Raw genomic sequence first — 18,132 nt, forward strand, 5'->3', positions numbered from 1 at the left:
GCGCCTCCTCCTCCCTCTCTGCAGTCGGCCCACCATGCTTGTCTTGTCCGATGTCTGTCACTCTCTCAGAGTGTGCTCAAAGTCATAACATGATTGTGGTTGGATAATCAGGACCCAATCAGTAACTAGCATTGCTGACATCATTGAATTACAGAGTATTTATTTGTTTAGAGACAGAAATATGTCATGTCCATTCCAATGGACGCAGGGTCTGAAGGGGTTAAGACACCCACGAACTATTTTAGTTTGTGCAAAAAGGAGCATAATAGGTCCTCTTTAAGACAGAGACCAAGCTAGTGGACTGGTAGCTCTGGTAGTGGCAGCAGACGCTCGTTGGCATTCTTGAAGTATTTATAATATTACTGTGCACATGTGAGGAGTTATGAAAGTAGGGACGCCAGTGCGTCAACAAAGACCACTGAAGCAGAGTGAAACTGTGAAACCCTAACCTCTAAAATTAAGCACTGTACAGAAATGAGTCTTTTTGCATGTTTTTATCAATACATTTCGAACACTTTTAATATATTTTGAAACAAAACTCCAATTTCACTTTCCAGGGACTTTAACTGGAGTTTCTCACCTGGATCTGCAGGAGCTACTGTTTAAGCCAGGGACACACCGAGCCGACCGTCGGGCGTCTGGCCTCGTCGGACGGCGTCGGCAGCTCGTCTGTTTGGTGTGTTCCTCTCCGTCGGGGAGCCTCGGGTCTTGTCGGATCTCGTCGGGGCCGATTGAACATGCTCAGTCGGGACTCGTCGGCCGTCGGGAGAGTAGACTCGTCGGGTACTCTGATTGGCTGTGTGCTAGCTATGGCGATTCTGATTGGCGGTGCCCTAAGCGAATCAGCGCGGTGTGTGGGAGGGACGGAAGTGACCACAGTAAACAAACGGTGTCCTAGCCTGTGCTACAGTAAAAATGGTATACAAAATAAAAAGAGGAGTAAAGCAATATATTAAGCGGCAATATATATTTAAACATCAAAGATGTTCAATCAAACCCACATAGTTTGAAACAACGTTCAAAACACACACAGCTCACAACTAAGCATATAAAGCCCGCTAGCTTAATGCTAACGTGTAATGTAAAACACCATAGACGGGCTAACAGAAATTAGCATCGGCTATCGCCAATTCGCGGCAACCGAGCCACAGCAGTAAGCTGCTAAAAACTGTTTTAATTTCGGCTTTAGCGCTGTTAACACGTGGCTGGTTAAATTGTTTTGGGGAGATAAATGTTGGTCTCATTGATGAAATTAACTGTGGCAGTGGCATTAGTTTGTTTGAATGAACAGTGAGCAGAGCTGCCCCTGGTCTGTATTGGTCTGTATTTCTATGGGGGAGTCCTCAGTCGCTCTGGTCGGCAGTCGGGGCAGTGTGTTTCACTTTTTCCTTTCTCCCGACGAGAGGCGACAGACTCGTCGGCCAAAGCTGTCGGCGTTGGGACGCGTCGGGAAGCGTCGTGGCGGTGTGTTCCTGGCTTAACACATGGCTGATGGATAACTACATGAATAAGCAGGTATAGAAACATGGTACAAATCAGATACCTCATGGTATATAGCAGGGTTCCATCCTCCATGATCCTCAGTAGCTTGTTGGGCATAGTCATGTTGTGGGCCACTGATTTCTTGCCATTGTGGAAGAAAGTGTCTGGGGTCCAGATCTTACTGGCCATCAGATTGTTGAGAGGCAGGATATTCATTGGTCCGTGGAACTTAAGTCGCTCATCCTTCCAACTCTGACGGAAGAAAACGTCCACAGTGTACTCCTGAGAGAGAAAGAGAGACAGAGAGAGAGCAGAGAGATATTCCATCAACGCTGCTGAAGAAGTAAAGGCCAAGCTCACTGGAGCCAGGCTTAAACTAGCACCAAAGACCTGCCCAAGGCATAAGCAAACTAAAGTGCTGGTTGGTAGGGCCCCTGTGATCACGAGGGAGCCTATATTGTTCAACACAGTACTGTGCACAATAATATGATAAAAAACAGGAGGTAACAGCTGATAGTGGATCACAACATACACCATGAACATGACAAGCACAAAGCACAAGACTTAAGTACACAAGTGAAGGAGAGACTCATGAAAGCAATCAGGGCAGGGCTGCTGAAATCAGCACATGGGCAAATATAATGTACATAATGTATGTCCACAACCTTCTCTCTGCCTGCCCCTTGGCACCTGTCGTCTCTAAGCCGACCGTGCTTCAATAAAGCACTTATACTGCTTTTTGGTTGTTTGCATTTGGGTTCAGTTCCTATTGAGTCCTAACAGTATGAAGATTTAAAAGATATTATCACTAAAAAAAGAACCAAATTGCCAGTTTTTTCAGCTTGGTCAGTGGGCCAAAACACTTATTGTCCCTAATGGTAGGGAAAACTCTGCATTGAATGGAAGACTTTTAACAGGCTCTCAAGCCACACATCCATTTCTCATGCAGTTTAAAACAAATTAATTGCTGAAAAAGTTACTATTGCAGCGCAAAGAGTGGACACTGACAGAAAAAAAGAGTAATAGGCCTTGAAATATTGGTTAGAAAATGTGGAAATTAAGTGAGAGACTAAGGAATCGTGTTAATTTGAAATGCCATTTTAACTGACAACAATAGTACAGCCAAATCATGTTTATGTTTTGATTTTTTTGTTTTGCCGTGTTGCGCCACCCACCGCTCTCCCCCAAAGGTACGGCACGGTGCACATGTGTGACTTGATCCCATCTCTGGTGCTAACCATTGAACTACTGTGCCACCCGCTAAAACACACATGCTACCTATATCTGTCAACACTGCCCAGATGGTTCTGTCCTTAACTTAGATTTACAGAGCAGTTAATTTTGCTTTGGCAACGAAAAATATGAGTTTGTCTTCACTAGTCTGAAGCAGCTGTATTAGTGTTTTACGAAGGTGTCTTGCTGTGTGTGTGTGTGTGTGTGTGTGTGTGTGTGTATGCCGGTACAATCATCATATTACGTGCGCACCTATCAACTGGACGTGTCACACCCGCGTGCTTTGACGCCTGTGCAGCAGACAGCGCCTGACGTGTAATGTAGTTTCCTCATTGACTTATAATGGCCCCCCGTTCACGCGCACGTTCACGTGTGATGACTGCTGCACGCCGGTAATCACACTACGCGTAGTGACCACGTGTAACATTCATGCGTTTTTCAGCGAACGCACGCATTAGCGCTCGCGTGAAGCTGATTGAACATTTTTGTCAGGCGCTCACGCGTACGCGGAAACGACGTGCGCAAACTGTGTCACGCGTGACAAGAAGCTGCGTTCGTATGAAGCAGATTGTGCACGTCTGTCTGTCACTGTTTGACTAATGTTGTTAGGCGTTCACACACGCATGCGGTCGCATAATCTATTGCTGCGCGGCCGGAAGTTGATCTGCACGGTGCGCACCACCACGTGTAAAGTGACGCGTAGTGTAGTTGTTCTGTGTTCCATTTTCATCCAGTAGATGGTGCAATCAATCCAATACGAGATACAGATTGCATGACATGATTTATTTGTTCAATGAAGACAGAGAGAATAATCCGTGTCCCAGCTGGCCACAGCGGCCGGCCGGAGCCACTCTCTCCACACCTTGCGTCTGAGCCGCTGTGGGCCGTGGTCCACATGCCATCCCCGGGTCACGCTGCTGCTCCGCCCCGCTGACTAGGCAGCTCACAGCGGCCTCCTCCTCCAGCGCTCCACAGCGGCAGTGGCGGCTGCGGCGATGTCGCTCCCGGTCCGGGACGGAGCGATCCGCTGTAGGAGCAGGCCGCTGCTCCGCAGCGTGACCCGGGGAACTCTGGTGCAGGGATGGACCACGGAGTTCCGGCCGGGGGGTGGGGGGGGAGCGGACGCAAGTGGGGGGTGTGGAGAGAGTTGCTCCGGGACCTGGCCGCTGTGGAGCGAAGTTTCCAAATATCATGATAACAAAACAATAAAAAAGTCAAAGACTTAATTTCCCACGTTATTCTGTTTTTGTTTTATAACAGAATAACAGAAAAACAACGTTGTTTTTTTTATTATTTGGTTTTGAAACAGAAAAACGAAAGAGTTCTCTTTCTGTTTCTTTTACTTTGCTTACACATGGCCTGCAGACACAAATTAATACAAACATTTGTAAGTTAACCACGCCCCCCGCACGTAATCAGTTCATTGACAACTGCTGGGACAGCTGGAGATGTGTGTTAGGTTTGTGCACCTGAATAGCTGCAACACAACAAACTGAGTTTTTTTTTGTTTTTTTTTACAAGGAGTATTATCGCAAATCCAAATCCTTAATTCGGCCACTAGATGGAGCCAGGCGGAGCTTATCAGATATAAACAAGTGGGCAGCTGTCAGAGAGAGAGAGCAGCCTCGTTTAGTCCCTCCTACCTCCTCCCCCTCCTCCTCCCTCACCAGGCTGAATGAACGTGCAATCGCGGGAAAAAGAAAACTCGCTAGTGGAAGCGGCAGCTCTACGTCGCGCACAACCACAACAACGACAACAACAGCAACTGAAACGTCCTCCTCCTTAATAACGCTGAGAGGACAGCTGAAGAAAGACACAGGGACGTGGAGACAAAGTGTTCTACCGAGCGATGCAGTGACTGTGAGCAGCCTAACACTGCTACATTACTTACTGTAGCATATTTGTCTTGTTCGGGGGTCGGATTTGCGAGTTCTGAGTGCATTTTAACGCAGCAAGCGCCGGGCCGGCTTGGATTATAACAAAGACAAATGCTGCATTTGCCCCACGGACACTATACTGTTGGCGATTTTTTTTGTAAATTTAGTTATGGCTCCCCCCGACCCATCTTTTGCATATTTCATCTTATTTTATGCTATTACTGCTGTATTTGCGATAATGCTCCTTTAATAATTATACAGGTACTGTAACAAAACTGTCGAGCCATCAGGAAGGTTGAAATTGAAATATCAATGCAGAATCAGTGTCAACCATGGAGCATAAAAAGACATGACATCACTGAGCCTCCTCCTGTCTATAATATAATTATCTCATGGGTCTTTTCCTTTCTCCTTCTCCTTCTTCTCCTCCTTCTGCTTCTTCTTCTTCTTCTTTTGAATTTCCGGTCCGGCAGGCAAAGTCTGGCTCACTTATTACGCGGTGTGGTGCGCACGGTGCAGATCAACTTCCTGCTGCGCAGCAACAAAATCTGCGACCGCACGTGTGTGTGAACGCGTAACATAATTTGTCAAACAGTCAGTACGTTTACATGCAGAGATTAATCGAGCGATGCTCAAAATTCGATTTTGGCGTCAAGTCGGACTTCTGTCCTTGTCTCAATATACATGCAACTGAAAAAAACGAATAACTAATGCATTGAATCGGCGCTGATGTTGGGTTTTTTTCTTTACTTTGCCGGGTTTGGCCGGCTTCTCTGCTCCACTTTGTGCCGTCTCTACGGTTGTGGAGCATGCGCACATGCATTGTCCAGTTATACTCCGACTAAGGTGTATACATGACGGAGAAAATCGAATTCCAATCGCATTATCTGGGTGTCTTAATCGGAGTTCTCCAACTCCGATTTCAGTCGGACTAAGGTGTTTACATGCACTTCAGTTGTCCAGTTATAGTCGGATTAAGGCAATAATTCGGTTTTTTCAAGTGTCATGTAAACGTACTGAGTGACTGACAGACGTGCACACGCTGCTTCATACGTATGCAGCTTTTGTCACACGTGAAATACAACCTGCGCGTAACAACGCACGCACGCGTAACAAAGTAACCATGCGTGCACACACACGTCGCTGTGCGTCTTTCCGGTTGTTTTGACATCGATTTCACCCCATAGTGTGTGTGTGTGTGTGTGTGTGTGTGTGTGTGTGTGTGTGTTCCTAATGGGAGAGTTCAGGGCTCAGCTATCAGTGGCACAGAAAAGATACAGTGGGGGAGTGAAACTATCTTCTGCAAGTTTGATGGAGACATGTTATGAATTAAAGATAAGACCATCACTGTGTCGTCTTTCTTTAGAAGGTAATGTCTCCATCATGGCCACTTCCATCTCTCTGTTACTCCATGCCACTTAAATATTTGAGTGGAGCCAGGTGGAGAGGAGGAGGAGAGCATCATATAGATTATCTGGACTATGGTTTTTCCAGTCCAGAACCCCCCATGTAATGTGTAGACCAGACAACTGCACATCAGAGCTGGGTGATGTATGATCAGATCACATCTTTAATAACACAGGCTGTCCCCTGACATGTCATCACTCTCCTGTTGGAGTGGGTGGATTTCCCATAGCAACAGGACAAGCAGTTCTGACAGGTCTTTGTCTGACGGATATTGTCCGCTGGATGGCAGGCAAAGCAATTTTATTTGTATAGCCCATTTTGAAAAACAGTTTGTCTCAAAAGGCTTTACATAGCATCATGACAACATCCTCTGTCCTTAGACCCTCACATCCACTGAGGAAAAACTCCCAAGAAAAAACAGGAGAAAGCTCAGGGTGAGAGACAGAGGACGGGCAGACATGCAATAGATGTTGTATACAGACAAGAAAGAAAACAGTTTATAACACAGAATATGGAAAAACATGGAAATGGTTTACAAGAGCTGAATGTGTGTAAGCTACATGTGCACGTGTCCAGCATTTTTTTTTAAAGAATCGTGTTACAGGCTTGAAGGCTTGGTGTTTGCCTTTTGTACAGACCCTAAATTTCTCAAGAAATAATATGAGGGGATAGTGTTTTCTATCCAGGTCAACTGATGTCTTTCGTCTTCGTATAGTCCAGACGACAGACTGTAAATACAGATGGACGTAGCCTCTATGAAGTCATCTACAGGTTTCTGAAGAGATGTTTTGAAGCTCAGAGTGAGCACCTCGAACACTGCCATCTTGGCAGTGTCCGACTACCACCTGAGACTCAAAATCTCCCACATTTTGGTGTCAAATTCCTTCTTCCCACCAGAAGTAAAAATCCTACAAGTACAAACCAAAAACTGTTTAAAGGTGTTGATTTATTTGAGCATAGGATTAAAGCATCACACAAGAAGGTAACATACCATGAGGTGATTTGTGTAAGACTCACCATATCTGTGTCAGACACTGGACCAAAACTTGTCACATATATATCAGTCTTCACTTCTGTTATCCGGTCTGTGAATTACATGTATTTAGAAAAAACAAAAAAACAAGTCAGTTCCTTTTGTGAGCAGAGCCTCAAACGTATTTGTTTCCTATACATGAAACAATTCAGCAGTGTTTTATGTGAAAATCGCCCGGATATTCTATACTGTGTGTAACTTTCTGACTTCCTGCATGTGGCAACACAGAAGAGTTCCACAAGTGCTGCACAGCTATACAATATTGTCACAACCCAACTCAAGGCCGAACAAAGTAGGGAAGACCAGATATGAGTTGTAACTAAAACTAGATAAAGTAGCATTTCCTGATGGAAATGCGTGTGAATGCTGAAAGCAGCTGAATGCTGTTGCAGAATTAGCAAATAGTGCAAGCAGTTATCACCATTCAAATTGTTGACCAAGGTAGGTATCAAACCCACAACCTCATGGTCAGCAGACTTTCACTCTGCCTCTAGGCCACAGTGTACACACAGTTGCAGAGACTGTTGTCTGTTGATGAACTGCACTCTGTCTCACTCTGAAGTTAACGAGCCCAAAGCTGTAGTTCCAGTGCAAATCAATCTTAGTGCAGTGGTATAAACAAGAAACATGTTAACACAAACCAAGATTGAAAGAGGTAAAGAGAATAGGTGGAGGCGCATATGCATTTATCAAGTTTGATCATGTGACCAGACCAAGTGGTATTGGTTAAAGTTCAAAGTGGCTGACACACTAACAAGACTGGTCAGGTGGGATTTGAACCTGTGACCTTGTGGTTGGATGGCAGGAACCTTATCCACTAGGCCATTCCAACACTTCTGATGAAGTAGAGGTTGAGAGTTTGATGAATGTGAGATTTTTCAATGATGCTTAAAAAGCATCATAAATGAGCCATTAGAAGTTTGTCTACAAATCAGAATTTGAATGAAGTCTCTAGCAGAAAGTACGACATGAATGAGGCAGGAATCGAACCCATGACCTCATGATCAATAAACCTTTACTCTGCCACTTCACCACAGAGAGCACAGACATAAGCATGTTGCCATTGTAATGTGATGATGTGCTGCAAACGGTGGCAGAAGCAATTAATGCGTCTCTTAACGAACACCTGTAACCAATTGAGGGTGGGGGAGGGGAGCAGAATTCAACATCACATAACAAGATTGCTCAGCCTTGATTCGAACTAGTGACCTTGGGGTTGGCAAGCGTCCACCTTACCAACTGGACTACAGACAGAGTTGTGGAGAAGTTACAAAGTTGAGCTCCTTCTCCTGCTGCTGTGAAAAAAATGCATTGGGCTGAATGAGAGCAGAGAGCTCCCTGGCTGCATTTAAAAAATATTTTAAATTATTATCTAAGTCTCTTTGCATTTTTTAACAGAATTTTAGCCAGAAGACAAGTGTGGCTACAAAACTGGAGAAAATAATTTGTCTAGAGTTTAATTTGCAGAAAAAGTTAAATATTTTAAAAAAGTATAAATAGTTAAAAAGAGAAAAGTAATGCCGATAAAGTTCAAAAAAAGCTGCACGTTTTGATATATGAATTGTTGAAATAGCACAAAGTATGAAGGACTAGAAGAAGACCGTAAAAAGGCGGAAGAAAATGGCCGAACAGAAGAACAATAGTGTGAATGCTTTCAGCAGTCACACTAATTAAGTTTATTTAACATAAAAGGAGACTAAACTAAACTGAAATAAAAACCAAATGAGGTAGTCAGGAGAGAGTGAGAGACAGGTTGACTGCTGGCTGCTATATACACTGCAGCCATACCAGGTGAAGTGAATCACTCCGATAACCAGACTCCAACCATCAGGCTCATACAGAAAGGGCTGCCTGGACAGGGTTGTCACATTATAGCCTATATAAATAACTAGCCAGCCCTTTGAAAACAGTCTGAGAATATCTGGTGTACAAGCTGCTGGTGGTAAGTTTGAGAGGTGTGGGTATTTCCAGACATGGTGATGTGATAAGAACTTTGTTAAGTTTTATCTTGAAAAATGTCAAATCCGGTCTTTTAGTAGTTTTACTTTTGTTAGGGAAGACAAGTGACAAAAACACAGTGTCTGATGTGTGTACACTCCCCCATGTCCTACCTCCAAGACCAGGTCTGAGTCTGTTGTCATATCCATCCAGCAGACTGTCCAGGATCTTGGTGAAGGTTGTGATGTCTTTGAAGTTACGTGTTGAATTGGAATCTGCCTTTGACCTACATGAATGATGTAAGAGAAAGAAAAAATACAATAGCAGCAGGTGGAATTACAGCAAATTCAGAAGTGTTAATTCAACTCCTAGGGAGTTAAATTGAACACTTTAAAAGTGTCTATATTGGTCCACACTAAATCGAGTTAAAATAACACTTTTGAAAGTGTTAAACAATTAACACTGTGACAGAGTTGGAACAACACTCTCAGTAGTTGAAATCTAACACTCACTGTGTTGAATTTCCCTAACACTAGTGTGTAGTGTAAAAAATTAACACTATCATTGTGTTGTTTTAACACTAAATAAGGTTCAAATTATAGTAACACTATGGGAGTGTTAAATATATTATTACTGCTGCTGCTGTTAATAATAATAATAATAATAATAATAATAATAATAATAATAATAATAATAATAATAATAATAATAATTAAAGCCGCAAGCGGCTATGACGGGCCCTCGTTCCACGCCACTCGGCGTCCCCGCTACCCCCGGGCCGCTCTTCGAAACCCCCGCGCGCAACCGGACGTGGGCGGCTGCGTCGAGGGCGGTCCCCTCGTCGAACACGCGAAGTTTCGAGCAAATCGGACAACGTACGATGGAGTTACGGCAGGTTTACGGTTCGTCCACCAGGGGGCGGTAACGGGATGTGGGCCGTTGTGTTTGGGGTCGTGACCTCATCACACATGTGAAGTTTCGAGCTGATCGGACAATGTCGATGCAAAACACGACATTTCCTGTGTCCACAAGGGGGCGTCTTGAGCGAGCTAGCGTACGATCAAATGGAGGCGTAGAGGGCGGGCCTCTGATCACGTACTGAAATTTTGAAGTGACTACGATCAAGTATGTGGGCGTGGAAGGCAAACGTAATAGCATGGCGACTAAACGAGCAGTTGACCAACTTTGTCGCCCCCTAGCAGCCACGCCGTTTGACGTAGAGAAAAGCTTTTAATAGTGTTTGACCAGCTTGGTCTCCTGATGATCTGTAGCGAATATGAAGTCAATCGGGCAAAATCCGTGGGAGGTGGCAGTTCACGATGGAGCGCTATTCCTGTCGCCTCCACAAGGGGGCCATTAGCCGTAGCGTCATAGCGTTCATGAAATACTTTCACCAACTTGTTCGGCATGTTTTAGAAGTGGAATGAAGTTGATGGGGTCAACGATGTATTTTTAATGAATTTTAGCGCACTTCCTGTTACCACCGGGGGGCGCTATGAGTGACGTAGGAAAATAATATGTCGGATCGTTCAGGGTCACGCCCTCATCATGTGCACCAAGTTTGAAGCCGCTGCGATCAAATCTGTGGGCGTGTTAGCATTTAAACCTTTTTAGCTGACTCGTGGGACTTGGCCGTGCCCTAGCAGACACGCCCTTTGAGCTACACACCTGCGGAGCACAAGCCGTAATCAGCTTGGTCTGGAGATGTTCTGTACCCAATTTGAAGTCAATCGGGCGAACTCCCTCGGACGAGTTCGTTTTGCGTCAAAGAAATGCTAACCAAAATGGCCGACTTCCTGTCGGGTTTAGGGCGTGGCTCTAATTCAATTTTTTGTATGTTTGGGTATGATACACGTGTGTGTCGAGTTTTGTATGTGTACGACAAAGTAAGCGAAATTTGTCTATGGAGAATTTGGGAAAAACTTCAAGGGGGCGCTATTGAGGCATTTAGCCACGCCCATGGGAAACGACTGTATCCGCTGAAAGAGTTCGCCATTCTTGACCTGTGGATGAAATTTCGTGAGGCCACGACTTCGTTAAAGCCACGAAAAAGGCAAACGTAATTGTACGATAAAAAATCGTCAGTCGCCGCGGCGGCACACGGACGCCGTTCGTCGTATCTTCACAGCGTTCATAATGTAGCTTTAGCAACTGGTTCTGCATGTATTAGAAGTGGAATGAAGTTGATCGGGTGAAGTATGGATTTTTTATGAATTTTTGCGTACTTCCTGTTACCACCGGGGGGCGCTATGAGCCAGGCAGGAAGTCGATACATCAAAACGTTCAGGGAGGAGCCAACGTCATGTCCTTTGAATTTCAAGTGGCTACGACGAAGTATGTGCGCGTAATTGGCAAACGTAATTTAAATTGGGAAGATACACATTCGCCGCGGCGGCACACGGACGTTGTTGCTCGTAGGGTCAAAGCGTTGATGATGTAGCTTCACCATCCGGGTCTGCATGTATTAGAAGTGGAACGAAGTCGATTTGGTCAACTATGTATTTTTAACGAATTTTTGTACGTTTCCTGTTACCACCGGGGGGCGCTATGAGCGACGTAGGCAAATAATATGTCGGATCGTTCAGGGTCTCGCTATAGATTTTTGCACCAAGTTTGAAGCGTCTACGATCAAGTATGTGGGCATGAGAGCCGTTCGTATTTAAATGGCGAGCACCGAAACAGTCGCCAAACTTCGGGGCACGCCAGAGGCCAAGCGCTTTGAGCTACAGACCTGCGGAGCACAAGATAAGCTCAGCTAGGTCTGACGATGTTCTCTACCCAATTTGGAGCCGATCGGGCGTAACCCCTAGGAGGAGTTCGTTTTGCGTAAACGAAATTTGAACCAAAATGGCTGACTTCCTGTTGGGTTTCGGGCTTCGCTATAAGAGGATTTTGTGTTCATCTCGCATTGATAAATATGTGTGGCGATTTTGGTCCACTTTTATGAACGTCATTTTTTTCCCTATGGGTTTTTGACAAATTTGTAGGGGGCGCTATTTTGCCATTTGGCCACGCCCACATGCGAGACCACCACTCAACGCTAAGTTGCCACAGGCCCCACGTGCGTGCAAAATATCGTCCGTTTCTCGGCTTGGGAAAGGGGTCGAAATGGCGTTCGAAGTGGCATAATAATAAGAAAAATAAACATTACAATATCTGGGGTTTTTGCTGCCAGGTCTATGCAGTACTTGGTTACTTGCTTGCTTACTTGTTGTTACTCGTCGGCTGGCACGTTGACTAATGTGCATGTCGAATTACAATAGGGTCCTCCCTGTGACGTTGTCACTGGCTCGGGCCCTAATAATAATATATAAAGAAATCCACACAAGTTGCAGTTTGAATCAACATTTATTTCAAACAAGCACACAAAAACAGCACTGGCTTTGCACTAACCACAGCACAGGTTACACAATATACACAGGATTATTATCAACAGAGAGCTGGGTAGTTGCTGGAGAGTCTGTTCTCATTGCCTGTGAAGTTGAGGGCTCACCAACTTCATCCTGAGTGTCTACATCAGCAGTAGTAGTTAAAGCAACATCTCTATGGAATGAACACAATGCTTCTGAATAGGTGCAAAATAATAAACCACATCCCTGCTCCACATTTTAAATGTAATGTCTTTCCAGGATATAGACCATGTTGTAGTCTTAAATGCTGATAAAGCAATGCAGAACCTTTGTGGTGTGCCTGGTGTTCACGGTAGTGTTCATGGTAGTTGACACTGAAGGTGAAGAGTGCTTTGAAGAGTTCATCGAAAGCTGTCTGTGCCTTGTAAGGGATGGCCTTTTGGTCAATGATGACGAAGTATCTTTGGATTCTGTTCTTCTTTGCGCCAACACACAGGAAGAAGGGCTGTCCCGGCACCACACAGATAGGAAGGTATCGACACTGGCTCCCATCTTTAACAAAATGTAAAGAAGAATCATGAGAAACTTGTGAAATGTGTTACTGCTACATTCAACTAAGTCAATAAAAAATGTGCTTTACACATGAAGTAGGATCATCAGAATAACTGCATAAGTACATTAACATTTGAATACCTGCAAATCTGCAAATCCACTCTTTTTGTGGCCTTTGTAGGTAGGGGAAGCAGGTCACTGTCCCAGCCTAGTGGAAAAACAGGAGAAATGTCAGACACATTCACATCATAAATAATTGAGATATTTTAAAGAGAAGGAGACAAATTAACTAGGCCCACCTTGTGCGGCACAGACAAGAGGTCTTCAATGTAGGCCCTTTTGTCAAAACTCTGCCCGACACTTCCTCTCCAAACATCACGGTGAAGTCTTGGTCAATCTACAGAAGAACACACATTTTTATACTATTGTTCATATGCATAGATAGCTACAACATGGCTTAACTTCAAAGTTACAAACATTATAAAAACTCACAGACATTTCAGATGTTCAGCAGCTGAGGTGTGTGTGTGTAACTCCTGTATTAGCTGCGGCTAATGATAGATTGAGAAGATAAAATTAAGATAAAATAAAAAAAAATCCCAACAGTTAAAAAATAAATAAAAGTAAACTACTCCTGCCCGTAAAAAAGCTCTGGATTTAGAGAAGAGGTCGGTGTGTCTACACCTGTATTCCTCCAGCAGCAACATAAATTAACTTTAGGCTACCATCCGGAGCTAGTCCGACTTTTAGCAGCTAATGCTATCCCTAGACAAGCAGGAGCTCAAACCCCCGGCCTATAACATTACCAAGGTTAAGCAAATTGTGTATAGGCCTATTTATCATGTCTTATGTAGAAAGGAACATTAATGCACACTTGAAAAAATAGCATCAGGCTACAACAACCATGCTAACCTTAACATTGGACATGATGTCAGCTAACTTTACACACAGGACTCCGTGAGACTTATTATCAACACATAAAAATACTAAGGTTACTGCATAGAATAGAAGGTAATTATCAAATAGGCATGCTGCCTTTCATTTACTTACGTAAAGATACTCGGTGAAGTCCCGAAGGCAGCGAAAAGAAAGTGCTGTTGCCCCTGCTCAGACTCCTGCTCAGACTGGGAGTCGTCCCACTTTTAGGAAAACACGTCACAGATCTCTGTTCAGTGTTGATTTTAAAGTCAACACGTAACAGAGTTGATTTTAAGTGTTGATTTTAAAATCAACACTTAATAGTGTTGTTTGGATTCAACTCCCCGGATTAACACCAACTCTTTTGAGGAATTAACTCTCACATAGTTGAATTGAACTAAGCAAGTGTTGAATTAACACTGTATTTTTAACATATAACACCAACACTGGAAATTTAACACTTTTGAATTTGCTGTGTACAGTTCCCACTGACAGCAATTCATAGGTCAATCAAAAACATGCACTTCAAGTGGAATAGTTGTCAGCATGACCATAACAGCTTTACGACAGATGAATCTTAAATGAGACACCAGGCAGATATATCATTAGTCAGATATTATAATATCAGGGCAGTGAAACAATGAGAAAGTCCAATACAAATGACCAGGCTTATGTTTAAATATTGTAGCTACATCAAAATCCAGAACCGTTTTTCTGAGAGCCATGCTAAAGGCAAGGCAAGGCAAGGCAATTTTATTTGTATAGCCCGTTTTTACAAACAGTTTGTCTCAAAGGGCTTTACATGGCATCATAACAACATCCTCTGTCCTTAGACCCTCACATCCACTGAGGAAAAACTCCATAGAAAACCCTTTTAACAGGGAAAAATTGGAGAAACCCGTGTTTCCTCTCTGCGGAAACACAGACAGAGTGCGAGACACCAAGGCCAAACTACAAAGTGCAACAGAAAATGACAGTTCAAAAATGTACTGAGAGGAGAGAAGTGTTTGGTCATGGACAGGTCTGTGAGAAACACATCAGGAGTGTACAGAATGTCAGTGTCAACTGTTAACAAACAACATGTGGGAGGCAAAATGGCACAAGGCTTTAGTTTAATTCATAAGTCTAGTAAAGAAAAAAAAAAGTTCAAGTGACTCTTTTTTAAAACCGCTGTTTGATGCACAGATTAATAAGAACACTAATATTAATTTAAATGTTATCATTATGCAAACATTTCTCTATGAAGACTAGCCTTTATTATTTTTCTACTTCATTATCGACCTAAGGCGGTCTACAAACACATCGTTTAACAGCCTGGAAGTGGACAGAGGCAAACAGCCGGAGAGCCGTGAGACCTCACAAACTTACCGTGTCTGCCACAGTACGACCAGATAGATCAACACGGACACGGAATGTGAGCTCCATCGTCCTATCATGGCTGATGCCTGATCCAGATGGGAACGCTGTCAGAGCCTGTGTGAAACGTTGGAGTGTTAATTGGTCCGCGCAGAGACTGGCTTCATTAAGACTGACCCACAAGTTCACTTCATCTAAGACTGCAGCTGTCTGAACCACCAGGTCTCTGTCTCCATAGCTCCTGTAGCAATATGTCCAAGTGGCAACCGTTCAGTGATGCACGGCGTCCCCGGGGTTGCCAGGAGAGACTGGGCGCGTGTGCGCAGGGTGGAGGTGATCAGAGAAATAGAGAAGTATCTCAGGTTCCAAGCGAGAGGAGCGCGGTTACTCGCCGCCCACCCTGCCCTGTCCCCTCGGCTTAACCACTGACTGAGAGAGCGGCTCCACACCGCGCACTATGGGGGAGGGAGAGACGCATCTCTTGATGATGACGTTTCATGTGTGTGCACTGCCGATGTCAAACAGTAGACCATAATTTAATGCCCTGGGCCCGGACAACAGACCTGAAGGTTTATACTTTGGTTATAACTTCTTCTGCCCCCACTTTCGTCTGATATGCGTACAGTGTTTTTGGTCTGTTTATTTGTTTCTGTTGACTGCTGATTTTATTTTTTGTTATGTGACAGAACATGACAATCAAACTGTTTCTAAAATTTTGTTAATTGTTCTTTGACACTCAAAAACAAGAACACTTTGTGTTTCAATTCTATTTTTTGTATTTCAAAACGAAAATAGAATAAACCAATGATTTTTTATTTTTAATTCCCATTCATCAAGAGAAAATCCAATGACCAAAAGATACACTGACCTTCATGGTATAATGAAAATAAATTATTAGGTGGGTATTGGGTGTTGATTAAATAGGTAATGAAAACACACAAAATAACAAAATTTAATTCTATTGCTTTTATTCAACAATTGTCCTCCACCTTTGGTCGACACAGCCACGTGTCTGGTTTGTGAGCAGGAAGATAACTCCTTACTAATTTAGTTCAGGGAATATCTCTTGTAAAGAAGGCTCACTCTCAATGATATCCCAGTTTTTCTTTATAGCCTAATGTGTTTGATCTGGACAGCTTCTTTGATGGAGCGAGTGACAAAATAGGGTTTCTGAACTTGTTCCTGTTTAGGGGCTGAGCAAATCCCTCCTCTCCAGTGATAAAGCTCTATTATGAGCCTGAGTAAGAAGCTCAGATTTATACCCTCTCTGTCTTAAACGTTGCTGCATGTCCATGGACTGATTTAAAAAATCCTGATCAGAATCACATATGTCTTAATCTTTGCATTTGTCCATAAGGGATATTCTTAATGAGCCACGGGGGTGAAAACTGTCTGCATGCAATACAGTGTGGTCGGTTTTCTTTCTAAAAATGGAGGTGTGCAAATACCCTTGGTCATCTTATATAAAATACTAATTTGCATTGTGGTATTGATACTTTTGATCTAAGTAGACTTCTTCCAACACTCAACACTGTAACTACAACAATCATTGAACAACGGCACCATCTAGTGGATAAGATCCGCAATAGAAGTTCCCACGGAAACATTGTTAAATTTGGACATGGACTTTTAAATTTTGCAATTTTGAAAGCATGGCACAGCTTAGACACACTGTCGAAGACTGACCGTTGAAACTGGTTTGTGTGAGTAGCCTGGACCAATGAGGCATTAAAGATATCAGAAGGAGTGTTGCTGGCTTCTTGCAGCTTCTTGTACACAGCTTAGGCCTAGTCTGTTCAGCGCAATTTCAATGCTGCAACTGCTCAAAAGAAAAACAAAAAGTGAATTCAAAGGTTGAGCAAAGTAAAGGCTATGCACTGTACTCTGTAGTTCCCAATATACACAAAAATAAAGACATATAAAACATGTAAGCTATTGAAAGACTTGAATTCACTCAATTAAGTTGGGGGAAGTCACATTAACGACAGCGTACAAGGGGTTCGACATACTTTTTTTTTTCTTCCAACTTTATTGAAAGTTGCAACAACAACAAACAATTCAGTAATTCCAGCTCACGTTTCCATACAATAGAGTTACACATATATGACAGCATAACAAGAGTTAAACAAATGTCCGGCCAAGAGAACTCTTGGTCACCCTAAGTTAAAACTGGATTTTAAAATGCACTAACCTACCTGTGTTCTTCATGGTATAATGAAAATAGATTATTAGGTGGGTATCCGGTGTTGATTAAATAGGTAATGAAAACACACAAAATAACAAAAAATGAATTCTGTTGCCTTTTATTCAACAATTGTCCCCCACCTTTGGTCGACACAGCCTGTTGTCTGGTAAGATAACTCCTTACTAATTTATCCTTGATGGTGGGGGCCCTTCTAAAACTGATAACCGGTGGTTCAGGGAATACCTCTTGTAAAGAAGGGTCACTCTCAATGATATCCCAGTTTTTCTTTATAATGTGTTTGATCTGGACAGCTTCTTTGCTGTAGTGAGTGACAAAATAGGGTTTCTGAACGTGTTTCTGTTTAGGTTTAGGGCTGAGCAAATCCCTCCTCTCCAGTGATAAGCTCAGATTTATACCCTCTCTGTCTAAAACGCTGCTGTATGTCCATGGACTGATTTAAAAAATCCTGATCAGAGTCACATATACATCTTAATCTTTGCATTTGTCCATAAGGTATATTCTAAATGAGCCACACGGGTGAGACCTGTCTGCATGCAATATAGTGTTGCGGTCGGTTTTCTTTCTAAAAATGGAGGTATGCAAGTATCCTTGGTCATCTTATATAAAATACTTAATTATATATAATTAGGTATTTTTGCATTGTGGTATTGATACTTTTGATCTAAGTAGACTTCTTCCAACACTCAGCACTGTAACTACAACAATCATTGAACAATGGCACCATCTAGTGGATAAGATCCGCAATAGAAGTTCCCATGGAAACATTGTTAAATTTGGACA

The 18,132-nt window shown here is 43.2% G+C and overlaps 1 protein-coding gene across 1 annotated transcript in view; it reads right to left on the reverse strand.

Annotated features, from left to right (window-relative positions):
• Positions 1-15,226, reverse strand: part of gabra2a (gamma-aminobutyric acid type A receptor subunit alpha2a) — a gene marked incomplete at both ends in the record, with an annotated part of 50,954 nt that extends 35,728 nt beyond the window's left edge. The window contains 4 exons of the mRNA XM_083997649.1: positions 1,544-1,764; positions 7,017-7,084; positions 9,144-9,256; positions 15,159-15,226. Coding sequence (XP_083853775.1) covers positions 1,544-1,764; positions 7,017-7,084; positions 9,144-9,256; positions 15,159-15,226 — 470 coding nt within the window. The remainder of the gene's footprint in view (positions 1-1,543; positions 1,765-7,016; positions 7,085-9,143; positions 9,257-15,158) is intronic.
• Between the last annotated feature and the right edge of the window lie 2,906 nt (positions 15,227-18,132).

The sequence above is a fragment of the Trachurus trachurus genome, assembly GCF_905171665.1.
Source record: "Trachurus trachurus genome assembly, chromosome: 22".
Taxonomy (NCBI): Eukaryota; Metazoa; Chordata; class Actinopteri; order Carangiformes; family Carangidae; genus Trachurus; species Trachurus trachurus.